Here is a 20,613-nt window from a genome sequence, read left to right as displayed (position 1 = left end):
AGAAAGCAGCAAGATCAAGGTGCTCATTCTGCACCATGTCTTTATCTCAGACTCCCAGATCCCAACGCCATTAGATAAACTTGAGGCACTGTGAATATCAGATCAACGATCATAACTCAGTTCTGTGGTCGAGGGCTTGTCATTCCTCTCTTCACCCACCCTGCTATTGGTTTTCATTAAGACAATACAAAGAGAGAGTAGTGCTGGCCATTCATTCACTGTATAAAAAAAATAGCTAAACACAATCCAAAATAGTGTTATCCTCTTCATAATCATAATTATCAATAATATTCTGTCATCCAAAACTTTCAGAAACCTGTGCAGAGTGTACAGAGCAGACAGTCTTAGTCAGCGGGTTGGAGTTTGGAGAGGTTTGCCACTGTTGAGACATGTAAGCAGCAAGTTTTCCAACTCCATGACTTTGTCCACTTCAGTTCAAAGTTTTAAAGTCCGAAGGTGTCCTTCAGCTGGTTGAAGTCTTGGTGTACATAGTGGGACCTGTGTGCGAAGCTCAGCTATCCCCAATACACAAAAGTGAAAGGGTAGAAAGGAGAAATGGACACAATGAATGTTGTGTCCTCCACATCTGTTCAAGTTTATTTTTCTCCTCTCCCCCTGTACCCGATCCCATTTGGTTCTCCACTGATCCAGCCATGCGATCGTGGAAAGGCTCTGCGTTTGTCAACGTGTCAGCCCCCTCGCTCCATCTTTGTTGCGTCCAGAGAGCGGGGGGGCTTTGGAGGGTTATAGCCTCTCGATGTCCCTGTACTTCTTCCTCAGTATGGACACCTGGTCTTTGAACAGGACTGGGTCCAGCCTCATCTGAGAATGGACCAGGGGCATGGTGCCAAACCAGCTGGCAAACTTGTTCATGCAGGTCTGACGCTGGGCGAAATGGTCCGGGTCAGCCCAGCGAGACGCCCGGGAGCTCTGGGAGGGGTGGGAGGTGGTGATAAGAGGGGGAGAAAGAGAGAGAGAGATGCAGAGAGAGAAAGACAAAATGAATAATGCATCACAAATTATTCTGACCTTTCAGAGCCTATTCTAATTATTCATGATCTTTTTTTTATTGAAGGCCATTTTGCAAAAAAAAAAAAACGCATTTCAATTTAAATTTCCAAATGACTGATGATCTGTTTAACAGCTGACACCATTAGACTTTAAGTGGAGCGATGTGTCTAAAGGCCAGCAGCCATCAGACCATCATCAATCAGGAAAAGCATCGGTTTCTGTCTGTTCATTACTGAGCATCACTGTGAAAATTAAATAGTTATGTGAGCTTTTACATTTCAATGGCAGGTGTTGGCCTGTTTAAAGGGGAAAGTACCAGAATTTGTAAAAATAGAAAAAAAAAACACCTGGCTGGATATTGAAAGTAATTGAAAGTCGTTTCTCCTAACAGTGGAATATTTCCTTCATGTTTTTGAATAGCTCATTCTTCTACTATAGGTGTAAAATTGCCAAATCTTCAGGTGTTTCAGGAATTTCCCCACAATCAATGATCAAATAGCAAACAAACAGTACCTTTTAAAAGTAGAGACATTCCTACTGCTTTGTTTTTGTGCGGATAGGGACTACAACAATTATTCACACATGATGATCACACAGATATAAACTTCAAAGTAGTGCAACGATTAATTGCCCCAAGAGAGCCATGATAGAAATGACTTACTTTATAAGTAATGTAATGTGTCTTTTTTTTAAAGTGCCATCAGCAATCCCTAACACAATGCATGTTCTACCTTCAGGCATGATATAAAATAACTAGATTTACAGAATATATATTCTGCCTCACCTGTCCCATCATGGTCTCTTTGTATTGTTTCTTCTGGGTGACCTTGATGGGTGGTAGTTTAGACACAGAGGACACCAGAAAATTCATCAGAATGTCCTCGCAGTTTGACATCTGGTCAACCATGGTCTTCAGACTGGCTGGAAGGTAGGTGGTGTACAAATAGTGGTAGTATCTATGTGAGAAGAAGAGAGGGTGAGCTGTGTTAGTAATGAACCAAATGGAAACTGAATTCCAGTGAAGAGAGTGAAATATAATAAGGAAGGAGAGAGGAGCGTGACAGTACTTGTGATAGATGGCAGCTCCAGTCAGCACCATGCTGTAGTCGTTGGTCCATTTGGAAGTGTAGCCCCACCGCTCCTTGTTGCTGTCCCAGAAGTGGCTGCGGGCTGGGTAACCAACGATGCGGTCTGGGAAACTCTGCCACACTGTGAAGGCAAAGTCCACCTGGACCAGACGGAAACAAAGATACAGAAAGAGAAAGTGAGAGGCAATATGTGAGGCCAAGAAAGCAGAAACAAATCCACTGGGTCAAAACCTTACATAACAGTGTGAGGGAATAATATATATATGTGTGTGTGTGTGTGTGTGTATATACATATATACGTGTGTGTGTGTGTGTGTGTGTGTGTGTGTATATACATATATACGTGTGTGTGTGTGTGTGTGTGTATATATATATACATACATACACACACATATATAAATACATTATTATTATTATTATTATTATTATTATTAACAACAACAACTTCTGCAGCATGTACTTATGATTAAAATGACTGTAAATGTAATTTTTCTGGTAGTCTAACCTCTGTAGTTGAGAGCACGGTGTCCTCATCCAGACTGAGAACAGCATCAGTGGGGATGGTGTCGTAGGGCAGAAAACGACTGCTTATCACCTGGCATGATTCACAAGACATGAAACAATATGTGACTAGTTGCAAAAAGACAGTTAATAGTTTTACCATGCAGTTAAATAACAACAACGGTCCAAATTAGTCCTAGAAAGGTACAGCTGCCTGACAAGCTACACAACTACTGTCCTAATGTTTGTCAGCATAGACAAGCTGACACAACCCCATGACAGCAGAAAATAGAGCATTTCTCTGAATAGCTAAAACCACAGATACAATCTACAAGAGGCAGAGTGTGGTTCCCTCCCTGATGAGCCCTGCAGCCCCTGATTTTTGGCATGTATCTAGGAAAATAACTCAGTATAACAAGTGTTTATAAAGCGGTTTCCAATTATTGAAATATGTGTACACTGATGCAATTTTTCAAAATGTAGTGTAACAGTTTTATATCCCTGTCAGAAATGACATTGTTAACCACATAATCTTCCAACCTACAGGGCCCAGACAAACAATCTGTAATTAAAAAAGGACAACAAGTTTGATGGAACCAAATCAGGATTGCAATCCCTGTCGGCTCCTATATTCAGCATGCCAGTCACACCCCTGACAGATAAAGAATTCTGCAGTTTTTCAGAGACGAGTTGTCTCATGTTGCTTTGAAAGCTCATGCACAGTATCAGAGTGCTGATTGTCAGCTGACAAATGCTACTGATTGACAGTAACCCACCTTTATAGCAGCTTTTTTGTAACTGTGCTCAGAATTCACATCTGTTTTTGCCCTTGGTGCACTAAGAGATAGGCTGCAAGCCGCAGAACACACCCTGCACTTTGACCACTTAGTAAGGAACTTTGCGGTGCTTGCAGATTTTAGATCTTGAATTAAATTCAACTGAAGGCTTCTAGTGCTGAATGTGAAGTGGCTGCAATAACATTACTTACTGAGACAGGTGTAAGGCTATGCCTTTTTTGTGTTTTTTACCTTGCTTTCGCCTTCTATAACAATGACAGGGACTGAGGTGACAGGCCAGCGGTGCTTGGCAGGAAGAGGCTTGTCACAGTTCCACAGAACTATCACCTGAACAAAAAGAGAATAATTAAAGTTTAGTCATCATCAGGAACACAACATGTTTTCAACAACATTTCTCACCTAATCAGAAATATGTTAAAACTGCCTAATAATGTTTGACAATCCATCATTGACTTATCAATATATGCACAGATCAAATATCCAGCACCACATCACATTGTTGTAAGTCACGGCTCTATTTTTATTTATTCCCTATTCATGTGGAAGACAACAACGTCCTCCTCTGGCTATTTTCAGAGCTGTCACACCACCTACAGTTACATGACAGCGACACACTGTATCACTGTAAATGTTAAAACACTGTGCTGTCACCTTCTTGCTAGCCATGCAGTTTTAAATCCAGGAAAACTCAACTCACATTTTTGATGAATTTGCAAGATGTCAGAACAATGTGTAGCATATTTACTGTATGCATAGAGACCACTTCTCCCACAACATGACAGAGACCTAGTAGTTAAAGGGCAAAACTACCACGAACCCATCATTGTCACCATTAATATCTTCAACAACATTTTAAGTAGGATACATTAGTTATTATGTACAGTATGTTTGACAGGTGAACAGCTGTGTCAAATGGTTCTGTGTGTAACAGATTTCTTTATTCCCTACAGTGTGCATTACTGTAGTATTATAGTATCTGTAGAGAGAGGAGAGTCAGGGTATAAGGTCTGTAAATCATTTGGACAACCTCCCTTTATTTCTTGCATTATTAACACCAGTGAACAGAAAAACCTGAGAAATAACACATCTGATGTGTTTGTTATATGTTGTATTTATGTTAATCCCAGAGCAGAAACTGGAAGCTCCTCAGTGAAGAGACAGCAGCTTCTCTAGCAGAGTATGTATCTCCCTGCCACAGCCCGAGTGACAAACAACCACTATATAATCCCCAAAATTAGGCTTCATACAGTATTTACTGACTAAATTATTTGTACACTATTTTAGTGTACCGTATTGTATTGTGTAGTGGACTAAAATATACTATATAATCTACTGACATGACACATGCATTTAAAATGCATGTAAAATGTAACATGAATGTATAATATGTGACGTGATTTATAATGTGACATTTGGGAATCTAATTTGTATATGTGCAGCTGCTTTGAGAACAACATGTTTCATTGTTCATGCCAATAAAGCCTTTGCATTTTTTGCATTTTTAATTAAACAGACCTTTGTTTTGTGGCAAAGCAGCTTCACCCCCATTGCTTTCTGTTTAACACCTTAAAACAGTCTTTGAAGTGTTTTAATTTGTTAAACATTTTCCTCATCTGCTAAATTAGCTCCATTATAGTTCTATGGATCATCTACTCAGCTCACATTAGCATTAAGTAGAAACATTGCAGACCAGGTCAATTTGATCACAACAGTGTGTTGGGAGTAATGTAATGTGTTGGGTTTTGAATTACCTGAGCACAGTACTGGGATTTGGCCACAGCCACAAGCAGCTTCATGACTGGCTGGGACTGGGAGACCAGTGGGCTCACCACGTGAACGATCGCTGTGAACTTGGTGTATGGCTTAACACCTGGAAGGACAAATCAAAGGTAAGAATAAAAGCAATTTAAAAGTGTCAGGTAAGTTACGCATCTTCTCAGTCACATTCACTCACATGGTTGTGTAACTTGAACATGGAACCGCACTCACGCTAAACCTACAGTTATATGTTCTATAAGATCTTTCAGCATGGATTTTGAGCATCATCAATATCACAATTTCTGAAATGAAGTGCACAATGTAGAATTTCATTTATATGTGATACCTCTCTGATGGCTTTGAGCATCTCTTCGTTTGTGCTTGTTTACTTCAAGCTGTGTTTACTTGGCATACGGTGAAACTGAACAGATCTAATTAGGCTTGTAAAGGAAAAGGTGCCAGTTAACCAAATCCCAATGTCAACAACAAGCCGCATATCTGGCCAATTAACCAAGCAAAAATACAACATGGCAACATGGCAGGTCTAATTGGTGAGTCTCTCTATGACAAATCATGAATTAATAAAGATATACTGCACAACTTGTGGCAATGTCACTGATCCACATGTTAGTTTATGAGTTTTCAACAGCTGCCACGCACCAGCTGCTCCCGTGTTGTGTCCTAAATGAAAATCAGTCTATCAAACCTCAGGGAGTGCCATTAAAGTGGTTCTCAGCATATACCATGTTCATGAATAATTAACTGACCCAGCTTAGCGTAGTAGAAGGGGAAGTCTCCAAGGTATGTCGAGTACTGAGGCAGGGTGAAAAGGCCTCCAGGCAGACTGTTCCACATGACGTAACTCCTGGAGGTGTGCTGCAGGACCCGGTCCTGGATGATCTGCATAAACATGAAAGGGAGGTACAAGTTGTCTGTAAAGTAGTCGATTGATTGAAATTGGTCAACATCAATCAGCTGTTCACATTATCCCTCACTCCTGTGTGACTCGTAGGAAAAAATGATGACAAGGCCACGATCCAGCTTTTGTTAAGCAGTAGTGAGATTTTAGCAGGAAATTAACTGTGAGGCAAGATCTTCCATATCTATTTTCTTTAAATTACACAATAATTATGTCAGTCTTATATGTTGTTTGGAAACTGGGGGCAGAAACAGATCCTCTGGCACTGCTCAAACTAACAACTAAAACAACAAATCACTTTAAATAAACAAAGAAACCTGCAGACTACAAATGTGTGCTTTTCATTATGCTGTTTGTCGTCTTGTAGACAAAATATACATTCAAGAATGTAATTAAACAGTAACAGCTGTTCCATCATCCTAAATCAAACTTACTGTTTATTTGTTTTTTAGCCCAACATCACATGCAATGTGTCGGCAGACTTTACAGGCCCACAGCATCAACCGTTTCCCTCTCCAGCAAAACTCTAAGAAGACTCTTCCAAAGTGAAAGGACACCCTAATAAAATATTAAGCATTCTCAGGATCTATGGGGTAGCAACAAAGCAAATTACCCAGTGTTTACTTGTTATGGGATATTGTGGTGATAAACAAATTCTTGAGGTGCAACTTTAACTAGTTCACAGTAAGGGACCCTTGCTGAGGGTCACTAATGAATCAAATCCAAAGCCAAAACACTGACCTCTTACCAGTTCTGTACTATGGCATGTTTTGGAACAGGGTTAAGAGAGAGTGTGTAAACAGATTGAAGATCAGCTTCTTCGGGGTGTAACTTTACCCTGCTGACAGAGAAATCCCAGCCCTGCATGCTAGTGCCCTGACTTCCTGCCTCTTGGGACTCAGCCTCTGAAACACTATCTAAGGACAGCAACTACTACTGCAAACTGCAGGCAGCACATGTAACACAACAAAAAAATCAGCAGCACCTTTTCTATTGGTTAATAAGATTCGAACATTTATATGACAAAATAAACATCAGCCACAAGTAAAATTCTGATACATTTATCTCCTCTACATTCTGGTAGACTACCAGCCATAATTTAGAGGTCTCCTGCTGATAATGGCTGGTGAATCTAGGGACGCACAACAGCATGACTTAGAATGCAGTGAAAAATCCTGCCTTACTCACAGCCAGCCTTCCACGTCCTCTCTGTTCCTCTTTCTTGCTCCCTTATCCTTTTACATTTCTCTCTGCTCTCATCTTTGCTTGTTTGTAATTCTAGCCCAAGAGCAGTAAGATAGCCTGCTACTCACCAGGAAGAATATAGATAAATGGAGTCTGACAGGAACAAACTACTGACATGATTGATAGCCAAGCCGCCGCAAAACAGCCACAAAAACATGACAGCAGTGTTTAACAATATATATCATCCCTCTTGGTTTTCAATCTAGTCTGGAGCATTTTCATTGTGGGCATTATGTCTGTAGCTACACAGTCTGCACTTGTAAGATGTCAGTACAGAAGTCAATAACTGGGATGAAGAGAGAACTGAGTGAGCTGAAAGTTCTATGAAAAAATCATGAGGATTTACGTCAAATTTGTATTTGTATGCTTGTGTGCATTTGTGTGCAAGCATGCATAGTTGTTTTCAGTTGAAAAACAGCAGAAGCGTGTTAGTAAAATCTTACATTTCTGGATGCAAAACAAACAAAACAGCAGTTATTGCTGTGAAGTGCAAAAAATACTGATACACAAACTAGTGGCATTTTACAAAAGCAGGCACATTATGTTGTTGAATGAAAAGGGGTACGTATAACAATTCCTACTCATTTAATTATTAATGTGTATATGTGTGCATTTGTATTGGATTTATGAACATGTGTGTGTACCTCCAGTGTAGTCAGCACTATCTTCTCCACAGAGTTGAAATAAGCCTCCCATAGGAACTGGGTCTGGTGTCTAAGGGACAGGATCTTATCCTGGTGAATGGAGCGCACTGTAGAGGGGATCTGGGGAAGACACAAATACATGTTTGCATATTATTTACACCAGACTGAATGAAAACAAAATCGTAGTCTTGTAGAATTACACTAGTTATGTCATTTCACACACAAAATGCACTGTCTGCAAAAACAAGTGCACGATGTGCCTCAATAACTGCCTCAGCTGTCATATACAGTAAATCTGTCAGACAGCTTACAGTAACTTTAGGAGACAGTGGTCCAAATTCACAAGTCAGGGCTAATCAATGCAAATATGTCCTTAAATGCTTCACTGTGTAGCCATGTTGATTTCAAAAGGCACACCCACATCCACAACTACTCTGCATGAGCTGTGTGATAATGAAATACAAATCGCCTCAACTTTCTGAGGTCACAATGATTGTCATCCTCAAGAAAAATAGATAAATTGGCAATGCAACACAATATCTTTCTTTTCTTTTTAAAGTAGTGTTGACTAAGTTCATTTGTCAATCAACCTTAGTTTCCACCAAGTTTCTGCTGTAGTAGCAGCTGTACATACCTGTAATAGCAGCCTTTCATCCCCAATCACAGCTGCCGTATTCCAGTCGATGATCTCTGAGAAGGGTAGCTCCCAACCGTTACTTAACATCACTGGCACACAAGCTGCCTGTAATACAGTAATACACAAAAATACATTAATAAACTAGGACTGCAAGCAGTACTGAACGGGCCCTCGCAGTACACGCGTGTCGGGAGATGCAGCCGTCGGGGTGTATGCATTACAGGGGCCAGTCTATACCTCCCCTATGAATTTCATTGCCTTAAGTGTTATAGTGTGGCCACTTTCAGTGCTCTGTCCCTAATAATAAATAATAATTCGAAATACAATAGGGACCTCGCAGGTCGTTGCCTGCTCGGGCCCTAATAAATGCATTAAACAAGTAGTAGAAGTTGGATAAGACCACCATCTGTTTGCAATTGTCATACCCCATGTGACATTGGTCTTAAAATATTTATATTCAAAGGAAACAAACAGATATCGCCCTGAATACTTTGTATTTCTACAGGAAATAATTTGAAGACAGACTGGAGATAAGAGCAAACTGAAAAATATTACTAAATGGCTTATGCTCTGAAAACCCATGTCATCACTGTACAGGGTCCATTTCCCAAGCAATCAAATCAGGCAATTTAACCAATAGGGGCAACTTATCTTCCAGCACATTTCCATTAACTACTGAACTGCTGCAGTACCTTGATGACTAACTCAAAGTGGCTAGGCAGGCAGTATGGCTTCATAAAAATGATCATTATGTTCAGTGGAAAGGAAGAGATACACTTCAAAACATACTCGACCATTAAACCCCCTCGTGTCTGAGAGATTAATGAAATTGCATTGAAGTGTGTTTCCATGTTTGTAAATGTCCATGTGAATCCAATCACCCATTCATGGGTGTGTGCAAGCATTTGCATGTTTGTGCTGGACATTTAAGTCTGTGTGTTTATAAGAGTTGAATAGTACATGCAGGATCTGGCCTGCAGTGACCGGCCCCATAATCTGTTAAGTGAGGTACCATTCACTGATTGGCTGTGGTCACTAAACATGCACACGCATGTCCAGGCACAAACGCTGCTGCATCAGAGTGCTGCAGTGCTCGTTTAATCTCCTCGGTGTCATTAGCAGAGGCAGCAATCCGCTGGAACGCTGCCATGCTTACCCTACCTATCTGCTCTCACAGACCAATCAACTAGAGACTCCTGTAGCTCAATACTCTCCCAACTCATCACATTACCAACATAGAACAAACATTCATTAATGAAACTCACTGCTATGAACTCCCTCCATTTTCCAAACACACATGTGTAACAGAGAATCTAAATGTGACTCCAGCCTACTGTCATGGCACCTGCATTGCACAGTCTGATTGCGCTCTAAATCATCTTCCAAATCAGTCAACCCGTCCCACCAACTCATCTCTAGCTCAATCATGTGGACATGTTCACTCTTAACACTGCTTTCTGTCTGGCCTGTTACTCACTGTAGCCAATGTAACTATTACAGCACCCAAACTCTCAAGTATCTGCCGGCCCTCCACTGCTGGGCTCCTGCCCAAGTCTGAGGGGAAAGTCACACTAATACCTCTAGGCCATGGTCCGGCTCTACTCTCTCTTCCTGTGTTAACCTGGTCATCAATCCACTGTCTGACCTCACCTCATCCTGGCTCCCTCGTGGTGCAATTATCTCCCCATTTCAGTCAATAAAGAGTCACTGCCCATCTTCTGTTATAAACTCAAAGGACACTGTTCTTATTCTACTTGCTCAAAAATCTATCATATCTTCTATTGCTCTACAGTCCCCCCCTCCCCAGGATTAGTGCTTACAGTATTTGACAGAAACATAACTCACATACAGGAAAGTAACGCCATGACTTTGTTTTTGATTTTCTGATGACAAAATGATTGACTTTTTTTCCCACTCTTGCACTCACTATACTGTAAAGTCACTGGAGGAGAAATAAAAGCTAAATATCTAAAATCTAATTGTATAGAGGCAACTCCAAATCATTCCTCTATACGCAGAAATGCTTAACATACTCCCACTAAGCTTGTACTTCCATCCAAGTAAGTAAATATTCACTGTTCTCAGTTATGGATCTAAGTTATGTTAGTTAGGGTCTGAACCTAAAGTTCCCACTGCAGGGCCAGTAACTAACAGCTCTCACCTTACGTGGGTAGGCAGATTGTGTGAATGAGGCAATACCAGAGATAGAATCAATGCCACTGGGAATCAAGGACACTTGCTGATGACTGTACCAGAATTAAAAACAGTTTTGAGATCATTGAAGAGAAGAGGAGAGGATGACTCTAAGAGGTGGGTGAAGAAATTTTAAGACATGGAAAAAGCAGAACCAGAATACAAAAGTAGAAAACATCAAGAGAGAGAGAGAAATTACAGCAGAGGCAGCAGTGAAGACACTGAGTTAGAGGCAGCTGTATCAACACTGGCTGCACATTAACAAAATGACTGGAAGTGGGTGAGAGAGCTACTGGAAGTTACTCACTTTTTCCATTCGCAACCACTGATTAATGGCTTTATTGTTTAGTTGCCACAACTTCGGGATTGACGCACTACAAGAGCTTCTGAACCAGTTTAACTTCTGTGTGGTCATTATGTTCAAGTGCCAACCCAAGTTGCCACTTAAACTTGAAACTTAATAAAAACTGAATCACTTTAAACACAGGAATATATGTGTCTCAGCCTATGATTTAGGGTTTAATGTAGTCCAAATCTTGCAGCATTTCTTTTGAAATATTTGTGACACAGATTCAGTACAGACCATGGTTGAAACACACGCATAGGCAGAGAAGTACATGTAAAATTTGAGCTGTGCAGGTAATTTTTGGCTCTACATGCACATGACAGAAAATATCTTGTGACTGGGCCACCAAATCTTACACATTGACTATGAGATTCATGTAATTGAGAAAGTTGTAAAGGCATATTAATAACAAATTGCTGATTTTACTCCCTGCCTCTGGAACTCACTACCACCCCAACTCAGGAAACATTGACTCACTCCCCCATTTCAAATCAGAACTCAAAACACATCTGTTTAAAACTGCTTATTCCCTCTGATGACAATTACCCTGTCCAATCTATCTATTGTATTGTTATTAATTCTGTGTATTTTATTGCTGTATCTTTTCAAACTTTTTTGTACGGTGTCCTTGAGTGCAAAGAAAGGCGCCTCCAAATAAAATGTATTATTATTATTATTATTATTATTATTATTATATTTTAAATTCAATAATAAACGTTGCAGCGGTTGAAGTTGAAGTAATAGTAGTTGGGCCCTAGTAATGACACAACATTGAGTGATGGCACAGCAAAGGTATCAAACAGCGTGAATTGTAATTCCCGTGAAGTAGTACCTGCAGTGTTGCACCTACTGCCATTCCAAAAATAGTTTATTTTCCTGTATAAGGAATAGTGGTAGAGAGAGCATCAGAGACATGGTAAGCATCTTCTGAGTCACCGTAATGCACCTACCGTTACTGATTCCAATTAACAGACAGCTAAGCCTAGCAATAATGAGAAACATTTGTATGTGTGTCACTGACCTGCAAAGCCTCCAAGAAGCGAAAAGAACCCAGCCGTCGTCCTCGAGGTACGAGACAGAACGTGGAGTTGTAAAGCATCTCTCTGTAGTCATACCTGTAGAAAGACAGCAAAGAAAACATCAGTAACTCAGAATTTCTACTCATGTGTACAGTATACTAAAATAAGATCACAAAGATCATGAGCAGTCACACATCAGAAAATTGTCCCTGAAGTGCATTAGTTTATACAATTATACTTTCAAAGCTTGCTGCTTCGATGAGCACTCATAATAAAATTCTGACTTTAGGAACACAGCCAATAACAGGCCCAAGTTCCCTGAAATGGTCTAAGTGCAGCAGCAGAGGTCAGAACAGAAAAGGCGCCTCATTTTAACGATGGAATACCTGGAAAGCCGTATTTTCCGGAAAAATCCCATACTTTGATCTTTCCCCACCCATCTTTAAACCCCTTGCCCTCTCACCTGCACATCTCAACATCTCTCGCTCCATCCAATCTAAGCCTCAGTCAGCACTTGCTTGGATTAAGGAGCTGCTTGGAATTCCTTCAGTGTCAATATATGTGTGCATGTGTGTGTGTGTGTGTGTGTGTGTGTGTGTGTGTGTGTGTGTGTGTGTGTGTGTGTGTGTGTGTGTGTGAAAGAGGGTGCACTTTTGTGTTGCCTGGTTGTCATGCATTTGACTTTGTTCTATTAGGGTAGACTTAAAGTGTGCACCATTTATCTCTAAGTGTATTACTCGTAAACAAGTATTCATGCAAATTTGTGCTTGTATTTAAAATTATTAGCAGCTGCATTTGTATGACAATGGGAATGTGGAAGTAAAGGTGATTATTTGTGTATGCATAGTGTGTGTGCCTGAGGCTATTTTCCTACGCTCTCCTTTATTGTATGTATCCTAGGTTTATTATGCCTTTGTCTCTAATAGCAATGTCAGGGCCTGTTAAGAGCCGGTGCTAGTGCTGGTTTGAGATGGTTCAACTTGCGAACCAGCTCTGAACCTGTTTGCTTTTCCACAGGCTCTAGAGCCACGTCATTACATCACTGTTTACGTCTCCCTATGTCTCTGCCCCCTCGGCAACTATAATAACAATAACGGCACACTACATTGGCTCTTTACAAATGTTGCTCCTGGCTTTGTAAGCCCACATTTGCATCCAGATACGACATGTCCAACACATTTGTGCTGCTCACCTTGATTGCTATGGACGGTGATTTAATTTTTATTAACACTAAACATAAGATATTAACTTTAGCCTGCTAAAGTTAGCACACTAGCGCTAGCCCGCTAGCCAGTATCAATCACACTGCAGTTAAACAATTCAAATGAATGAATAATACACATTTTAGTAGATCTCTCTTAATGGCACATTGATCTTGTTGGTCACATTAATCCCGCCCCAAGCCCCTGACGTAAATGGTTCGCGGTTCAAGACCAGCAAAGAGTTGGTGCCACTGTGAAACCAATTCTCTTGGCCGAGAGCCGGTTCTTTGCATTTGACTGCCGAAGAACCGGTTCAATATTGGGCACTGGTGTGGTCGAAAAAGGGGTCAAGTGTACTGCTTAGTGTCACACAGCAATGTAGATGTAGTTTCTTCTTATTACATTAGAATATAAAGTATGACACATTTCCACGCAATGGCTAATGTGCATCAATTTGAAACAGCGGGAACTAAGCAAAATGTATCCCAAAAAGGTGTCTGGCCATTATTGTTTTTTCAATGATCAAGTAATTTATGGAGCACTGAAGAGAAGATTCGTATTAACCGCAATATTTTAAGGAATACTGCAGGCAGCTAATTAAATGTATGCTACAGGAAAATATACATAAAGAAAAATGATTCTCATGTCACCATTTCTGGGCCATATTAAAAATTACAATACATTCAGCCGTTACTGAGAACTTTGCATTAACTACAGAGCTGTCTTTACCACATACTTGTTGTATGTTCCAATCTTCCATATTGAAATCTGCTGGGTTTAGTATTTGATGAGTGTTTGCCAAAAGTCAAGCAAAAGATATTTTTGAATAAATCTGCTCACAAGTGGTTCCATCTATACCTCCTTTCATTCAGCAGAGACCACGGGATGCCGAGCCAGCTGGAAATCCAGATCTCAATAGCTTTTACATAAATATGGGGTACGCTTGATTAAACTTATTGAAATGACACTGACATTTTAAAACACCACTTGTTAACATCGAAGTGTTGTGGTGGCATAGTGCTGTTGGAACTAAGAGACCAACCAGAAAAAAATATCCAACGTTAGCATTGACAAATGTCACTTCACTCGTGGTTTGGCAAAGCACGCTGGCATTATGTTTGGTTAAATGTGTCAGCCATGTATGTATAACCCAAAATCAATTTCAAGTTGATGGACAAATCAGAAACTGTTGTTTTTCTCTCATCTTTACTTATACTTTTTTCTCTGAATGGCCACCATCCATTGCAATAACCATGCACACAAATCACCAAATAAAAAGTATTTGTTTCTTGTTCTTGTACGTCTACAGTATATGGGGTCACAAATGAGTGCAATATAAATTATCAACTGCGATGTTAAAATGACTTTGGTGATTATAAAATATCTATCTGGATAATCCCACTTCAGACTACACAAACCATTACAATTAACGGCCACTACAGTGACTTTAAGAGATTAACAGCGATTAAAAAAACAACATAAAAGCTACACTTAGGCTTGATGCTATCAATAGTAATATACTGTAATGTACATAGAAATCCATTATCCACAAAGCATGTAAGCTAAAGGAAAGAATACTAAAAGCTAGGTGGAATCACAAATGCTGCTCTGATCTGTGCATCCATTATGAAACAACTATCTGATTCACCAGTCTGACTCCATCTCAGATATGACAGGCTGTCATTAAGTGTGACAAACAAATAATGCAGCCACGGGCATATAATAACTGACCGTTTTTCAGGCCTATAAAAACAAAAGTATAGGTCCATATGTGGGCCTGGCTAGGTGTGTAAATCTCCCATCCATCCCATTTCCTGTCAGTGCAAACTCAGAAAAGACCAGATGTTCCTCTCCCTGCATACCTCCATTCTTCCCTACTCTTCCAGATGGCTGCCTGTGGGGAGGAGCAGTCTCCCAGTATGCTACCGCATGTCACACTGTTAAGGATGAATGTTCAAAAATATCTTCTTCATAAACCAACTCATGTCTTGGTGTGCATTTTCTGGTAGATTTCCCCAGGTTTCTTAAAATGCACATGCATATAGGTGTTCAACAGATTGTTAGATATATGTCAGTGTCAGCGGCATCAGTTAACTCAACATGAGATGAGGTAAATCCTGCCTAGTCCCATATTTTCCATCATGCAGATGGCTGCTGGTGAGCAGCACAGTAGCAGATTGGCCGTCGTTTTATAAATCACCATTGAACTTGAATTAGTCATTTCTTCTGCCTCCTTATAATGATAAAGTGCAAAATACTAGTCTCAATAAATGCTTTAAATTAGTTTAAAATTACCATTAAGGCTATTATTAAAACTAAAGGATGAAACTACTGTTTAACAATAGGCTTTAAAATGGTACAGTACTATCATACTCTGTATATTTTATGCACATGAATAGAATTCACCATAAAATGTAGAACAAAATAATTGATAGCAAACGTATTCCCCTAGCGTATCAATATGTCTGAATATGTGTTACCTTGCTGATCAAATAATAAATTAAGATCATGTAAATAGCCAAACAAAACCACTGTAGAGCTGTGCAGAAAGCTTTAGCCTGAGAGGATGCATGTGGTGGAAGAACTCACAGAGGATTCAACCTCAACCAACTGTTCAATCAGAGCGACCACACTGTTGACATTTCCTGACCACGTCGTTTCTCTTGGTAAGAAACTACCATCTTTTAGAAATTATATGACCACAGTCTGTTTGTGATTGAGAGAGTGAGACGAAAAGAGACGTGGAGAAAAGTGAAAAACAACTTTGAACTCCTGTGTGGCAGGTATAGTGGCAAAGAGCTTCGGTTTCACTTGAAAAAGAAAGTCATTCTCATATACTGTGTTGACTGGAAGTGGGAGGTGTAATGTAGGAAAGGCGAGACAAAGAACTTATTCGAAACTAGTCCCTGAGCTGTAACAATTGATTATATCATCGGTGGAATAGCTCTATAGCAAGCAAGAGAAACTTTTACTATAAACTCTATCAATGCACCATCAAAAAGTCAAGGATCTAAAGTAAAGGCTGGCAGGGCCAGAGCACTTTCAGTTGGATCATATATCAAATGGGGAGACACATACTGTACATTTGAAGTCTATTAGTGAAGTCCATTAGAAGTCAAGGCATTCACTCATAGCACTGGAGTTGCTCACATCCAAGTAACTTTTTGGCATTGTGTCATAACAACTTCAACATTTTGAGATGTGACCATAATGAAAACATGGAGGCTTAATGTGACCCACTTTACACTTGGCTTTAAAATGCTTTTTATATACAAATTATATGTGATATGATTTGACTGTATTACATATATACCTGGTAATAATATGGGTCTCCAGTGATATCTGATCTATCCAGTTAAAGCAACTTAACCTCGCTCTCTTTTTTACTTTCTCATCCTGTGTCAGCTGTCTGGCAGATAGGATCATAATTGGTCCCCCAAACTTTTTGGGTTAATTTATACCTGCACTATCTGATTGCCATCTGATCACCCATATTGCATTTTAATGCCAGGCTTAAAGGGAGGCCTGTGACTTGTTTTGTATAAATTGCAACACAGTTTCATCTGACATGGGGAAAGCATAAATAGTGACCAAATCCATATTTAGATGCAAACAACCTACAGGAAGAGATTTGAGTGAATAATATCTGAAGTCTACTAATGCATGCATCATCACGTCAACACAACTCAGATAAATAATGAAACAGTCTATTTTTGGTACATGTCTCAATTTTCTAGGTCTCTCATTGGGAAAAGAGAAAGGACCAGGCTGTAAAATGGTAAACGATCACCTTTTGTTTTAATGCTAGGGAATCTATTGCTCTGCTATCTTTATATAAACCTATTAATACATGTATATAATTAAATGCCATTTATTAATATTGCAGGAAAGGAACACAGTATGATTCACATAATGAGAAAAGGATAACAGGAAGTGAGCTGGGTCAAAAAAAAGATCAACCAGTCTCCTAGCAACAAGAATGGATGGTGTGAAAAAGAAATGCATGGCTCACTCTGTCAAGTGCCTGAGGAGATTAAGAAGAACAGCCAAAGTGTTTGTCTGCCATAATCTGTGTGGACCACACACATTTACAACATAACATCTCATAGAAAGGACTGCAAAGGAAGCATTGCTTCAGCTGCTCTATGACAAGTGCACATGTAGGTTTCTAAAAACTGTCTTCTCTGCTGGGACAGCATGTTCATCCACATTATACCATGTCACACAAACCAACGATTGCTTTCCATAAATCTGGAGGAAACAGTGCATCTCCTAGCTATGTCATAGTATTTGTTTTAAGCGACACAGGTCCAATACGGTGCAAAAGGATAAAAGGTGGTGGTGTTTTTGCTGCTGGCTCACAGAAGGACTGCTTCATTCTTTGGGAACATGATTTCTATGGCTCTGATTTTGCAATTCTTATCCTTTCAGGTGCTCTTATCATCAGTACTACACTGATTTTGCAGCATGCTGTCCTGACTCCTGACTTGCAAAAATAGAAATTAATATGCATGTTCACAGAATGGCAAATTTCACAGATAAACCAAATTAAGAGAAATTCTAATAAACAAGTGTCAGTGTAACACCATTAAATCATGATCCAAACATTCTACCAATAGGATAAAGATACTCAAAGAAGTTCAAACAAAACATTATTTTGCAATATAAGCTTGGTAGTTATTGCAATCCAACAAAAATGACTTAGCTGGACTAATTATAGGTAAAAGATCAAATAAATAAACCCCATGCTGTCAATAATCATCAAAAGATAAATCTCTTGGAAAGCTCAGCTGTGGCCTAATTTATTGCATGTGCCTTCATCTGTACCAAGAGGGATCAGTAGTTTAGTTGAGGTCAACATAATACTTTGAAATGGTTCTTTAAATATTCCAAATGAACTTCAAGAAAGAAAAAATACGTGTATTCTTTAAAATATACTGCCTCCCGTTGTATAGCCATCACAGGTCGAATCCTCAACAATTGGGAATTCCCAAAGATGAACTTCATAGGAGTAAACGATGGCAGCTCGAGTACTATCTCCCTCTCTCACCCTCATACGGACTTCATATCTCATTTTCTGCTTCCTCGTCTGTCACAGTTGAGCCGAGCTGATGGGCAGTTGGCTGTTGCCAGGATGAGTTCAAGCCAGAGGAATTTCAGCCTGAAAGGCACCGAGTGAAAGTGACTGCCATCGGATGAGAAAGGGGAAAGACGAAAAAACAGCAGTTGACAACCGCATGCTGTATCTGAGCCCCACACAGCCAGAGCCACCCATGGCAAGAATGTCACACACAAGGCAAACACATAAAGCCTCATTTTGATCTCGACACACATCAGAGCAACTTCAATAGTTCCAGACACTGCCAGACCCTCTTAGACCCAGCTGCTTTCTTTCTCCTGACAAGACAGCACACCAAGAGGTAAACATGTACAACACATAGTGACAGGCCAATGGAGGGAAAGTTAGAATTCTTCACTTATGCACACACAAAAACCCTGACATCAAAGCAAAACAAATACACCCACTTCTTGGAAGACCTTCATTAGACCTGTGCATGTGAAAATTAACACACATACACTGTGTTTTTAAGACAAGAGAGCAATCATTACACTGTTTTGATTTCCACAGGGCGATCAAACGGCTGCTTGTAGCATGGGGTTAATGAGCACCCCTGTTACCCACGTACCATGGGGTTAATTAGCCATCAAGATGAATATTGGAAAGCAGATTGGCCTCTGATATACAAAGAGACTATCAGGCCTCTGTGGAAAGTGCTCCCTGAGGATGGTGGAAACATCAGATGTCAGCAGCAGATTAAATGCACATATAGGGTTGTGGTGCACTAATCAATTAAGAGATTCTCGACAGAGATCGTTAGATATGGGGCGTCACGGTGGCTCACACTGGTAGAGCGCTTACCATGTAGGCTGAGTCCTTGCTGTGGCGGAGCCGGGTTCGAATCCGGCCTGAGCTCCCTTTGCCGCATGTCTTCCCCTCTATCACCCCCTTTCACTCTATGACTTTCAATAAAGCATAAAAATGCCAAAAAAAAAATCTTTAGAGATCGTTAGATATTTTGGTCAATTTAAAATTTCACTGTGAGACCTCTTCCAGCAATACAATGCAGTCTATAAGTAAGAATTTTAAGACCTGACGACACACAATTTAGTGTCCAGAATAACTATGAAGGGTGTGACATAAACTTGCCTGAAGTTACGGAGCTTTAAATACTCCACTGGCCTCAGAATGGGAGCATTAGAGATTGACAGCCAGCAGTAATCTTGCACTTAATGATATAGTTCATCTTGACTGTTTTACCTGCAGCCATTATAGATGAGCAACTTTTTTTAAGTGATGGAAAGTTGCCTCAAGCAGAAATGTGGATATGACACTGGGTGAAAAAAGTGGATGGCAGCAGAGCTTCGGGGGAAAATTAAAATTTACTTGAAAAAAATAAAAAATCTACACATTGTTACACAAGCTTGACTGTGTCACGACACCTGAAGGGTGAACGTGCCTAATTAATCATTCTGCTTTATCTTTTAACTTAATCATTTTCACCATCACCTAAATTGGCATTGCCACAGTAAGTAATTCACTAGTGAAAATGGTTTCTGGGATGGAATATCCAGTACTCATTACATAGTCTTTATTTCTAAGGTCATCTGAAAGAAAAGAACCAGTTAGGTCACAAGATGCTTGGAAGGATTGCCTCTCCAAGTTATTAATAACTTATGAAGTAGAAAATGGAACTAACTGAATAAACACAAGGCAAAAGAAAAATCTGAGCCAAATGGATGCCAGGATAATTGCTTAATTTCTCTGAGCTCATTTTATGAGAAAGAATGGCAATAAGTGGAGAGATTGCACTTAAATCACTGCATTGTTTGCTTTCAATACACATTAGGTGCCCGTTTGTTACAGTTTAAAATAAAGGAGGATGCCTCTCCAACAGTGTAAGAACCAACATCGATGCTTAATGGGTAATAGGAACACTACCTGCTCAACCCTTAGTCAATCAGCAAAGACAATGTTAATACCAATATGACTTCATGAAAAACAAAGCCTTTACTTCCTCAAGGCACCTTTGGCTTACTGATCTTCATCTGGTTAATGAGTTCAAAGAGGGCTTTATAAAACATTTACAGACACACAGAGGGGGGTCTCAAGCTTTACCACAGTTCAACATGACCTCAGGTTAATTCATCTAATTACTATGCTTTGAATCCTCCATCACGTATCTTTTTCTTGT

The 20,613-nt window shown here is 39.9% G+C and overlaps 1 protein-coding gene across 1 annotated transcript in view; it reads right to left on the bottom strand.

Moving 5' to 3' along the window:
- LOC131976135 (exostosin-1a-like) overlaps positions 1 to 20,613 on the bottom strand; it is a 37,545-nt gene continuing 16,932 nt past the window's right edge. Inside the window, exons 2-11 of the mRNA XM_059339054.1 lie at positions 12,161 to 12,254; positions 8,598 to 8,705; positions 7,964 to 8,083; positions 5,923 to 6,055; positions 5,149 to 5,267; positions 3,629 to 3,724; positions 2,605 to 2,694; positions 2,079 to 2,239; positions 1,796 to 1,967; positions 1 to 930 (exon numbers count right to left, since the gene is read on the bottom strand). Of these exons, the coding sequence (XP_059195037.1) occupies positions 745 to 930; positions 1,796 to 1,967; positions 2,079 to 2,239; positions 2,605 to 2,694; positions 3,629 to 3,724; positions 5,149 to 5,267; positions 5,923 to 6,055; positions 7,964 to 8,083; positions 8,598 to 8,705; positions 12,161 to 12,254 (1,279 nt within the window). The 3' untranslated portion in view covers positions 1 to 744. The remainder of the gene's footprint in view (positions 931 to 1,795; positions 1,968 to 2,078; positions 2,240 to 2,604; positions 2,695 to 3,628; positions 3,725 to 5,148; positions 5,268 to 5,922; positions 6,056 to 7,963; positions 8,084 to 8,597; positions 8,706 to 12,160; positions 12,255 to 20,613) is intronic.

Source organism: Centropristis striata, chromosome 8, assembly GCF_030273125.1.
Source record: "Centropristis striata isolate RG_2023a ecotype Rhode Island chromosome 8, C.striata_1.0, whole genome shotgun sequence".
Taxonomy (NCBI): domain Eukaryota; kingdom Metazoa; phylum Chordata; class Actinopteri; order Perciformes; family Serranidae; genus Centropristis; species Centropristis striata.
The sequence above is the reverse complement of the archived record's forward strand: the minus strand, read 5'-3'. Positions and strand labels throughout refer to the sequence as shown.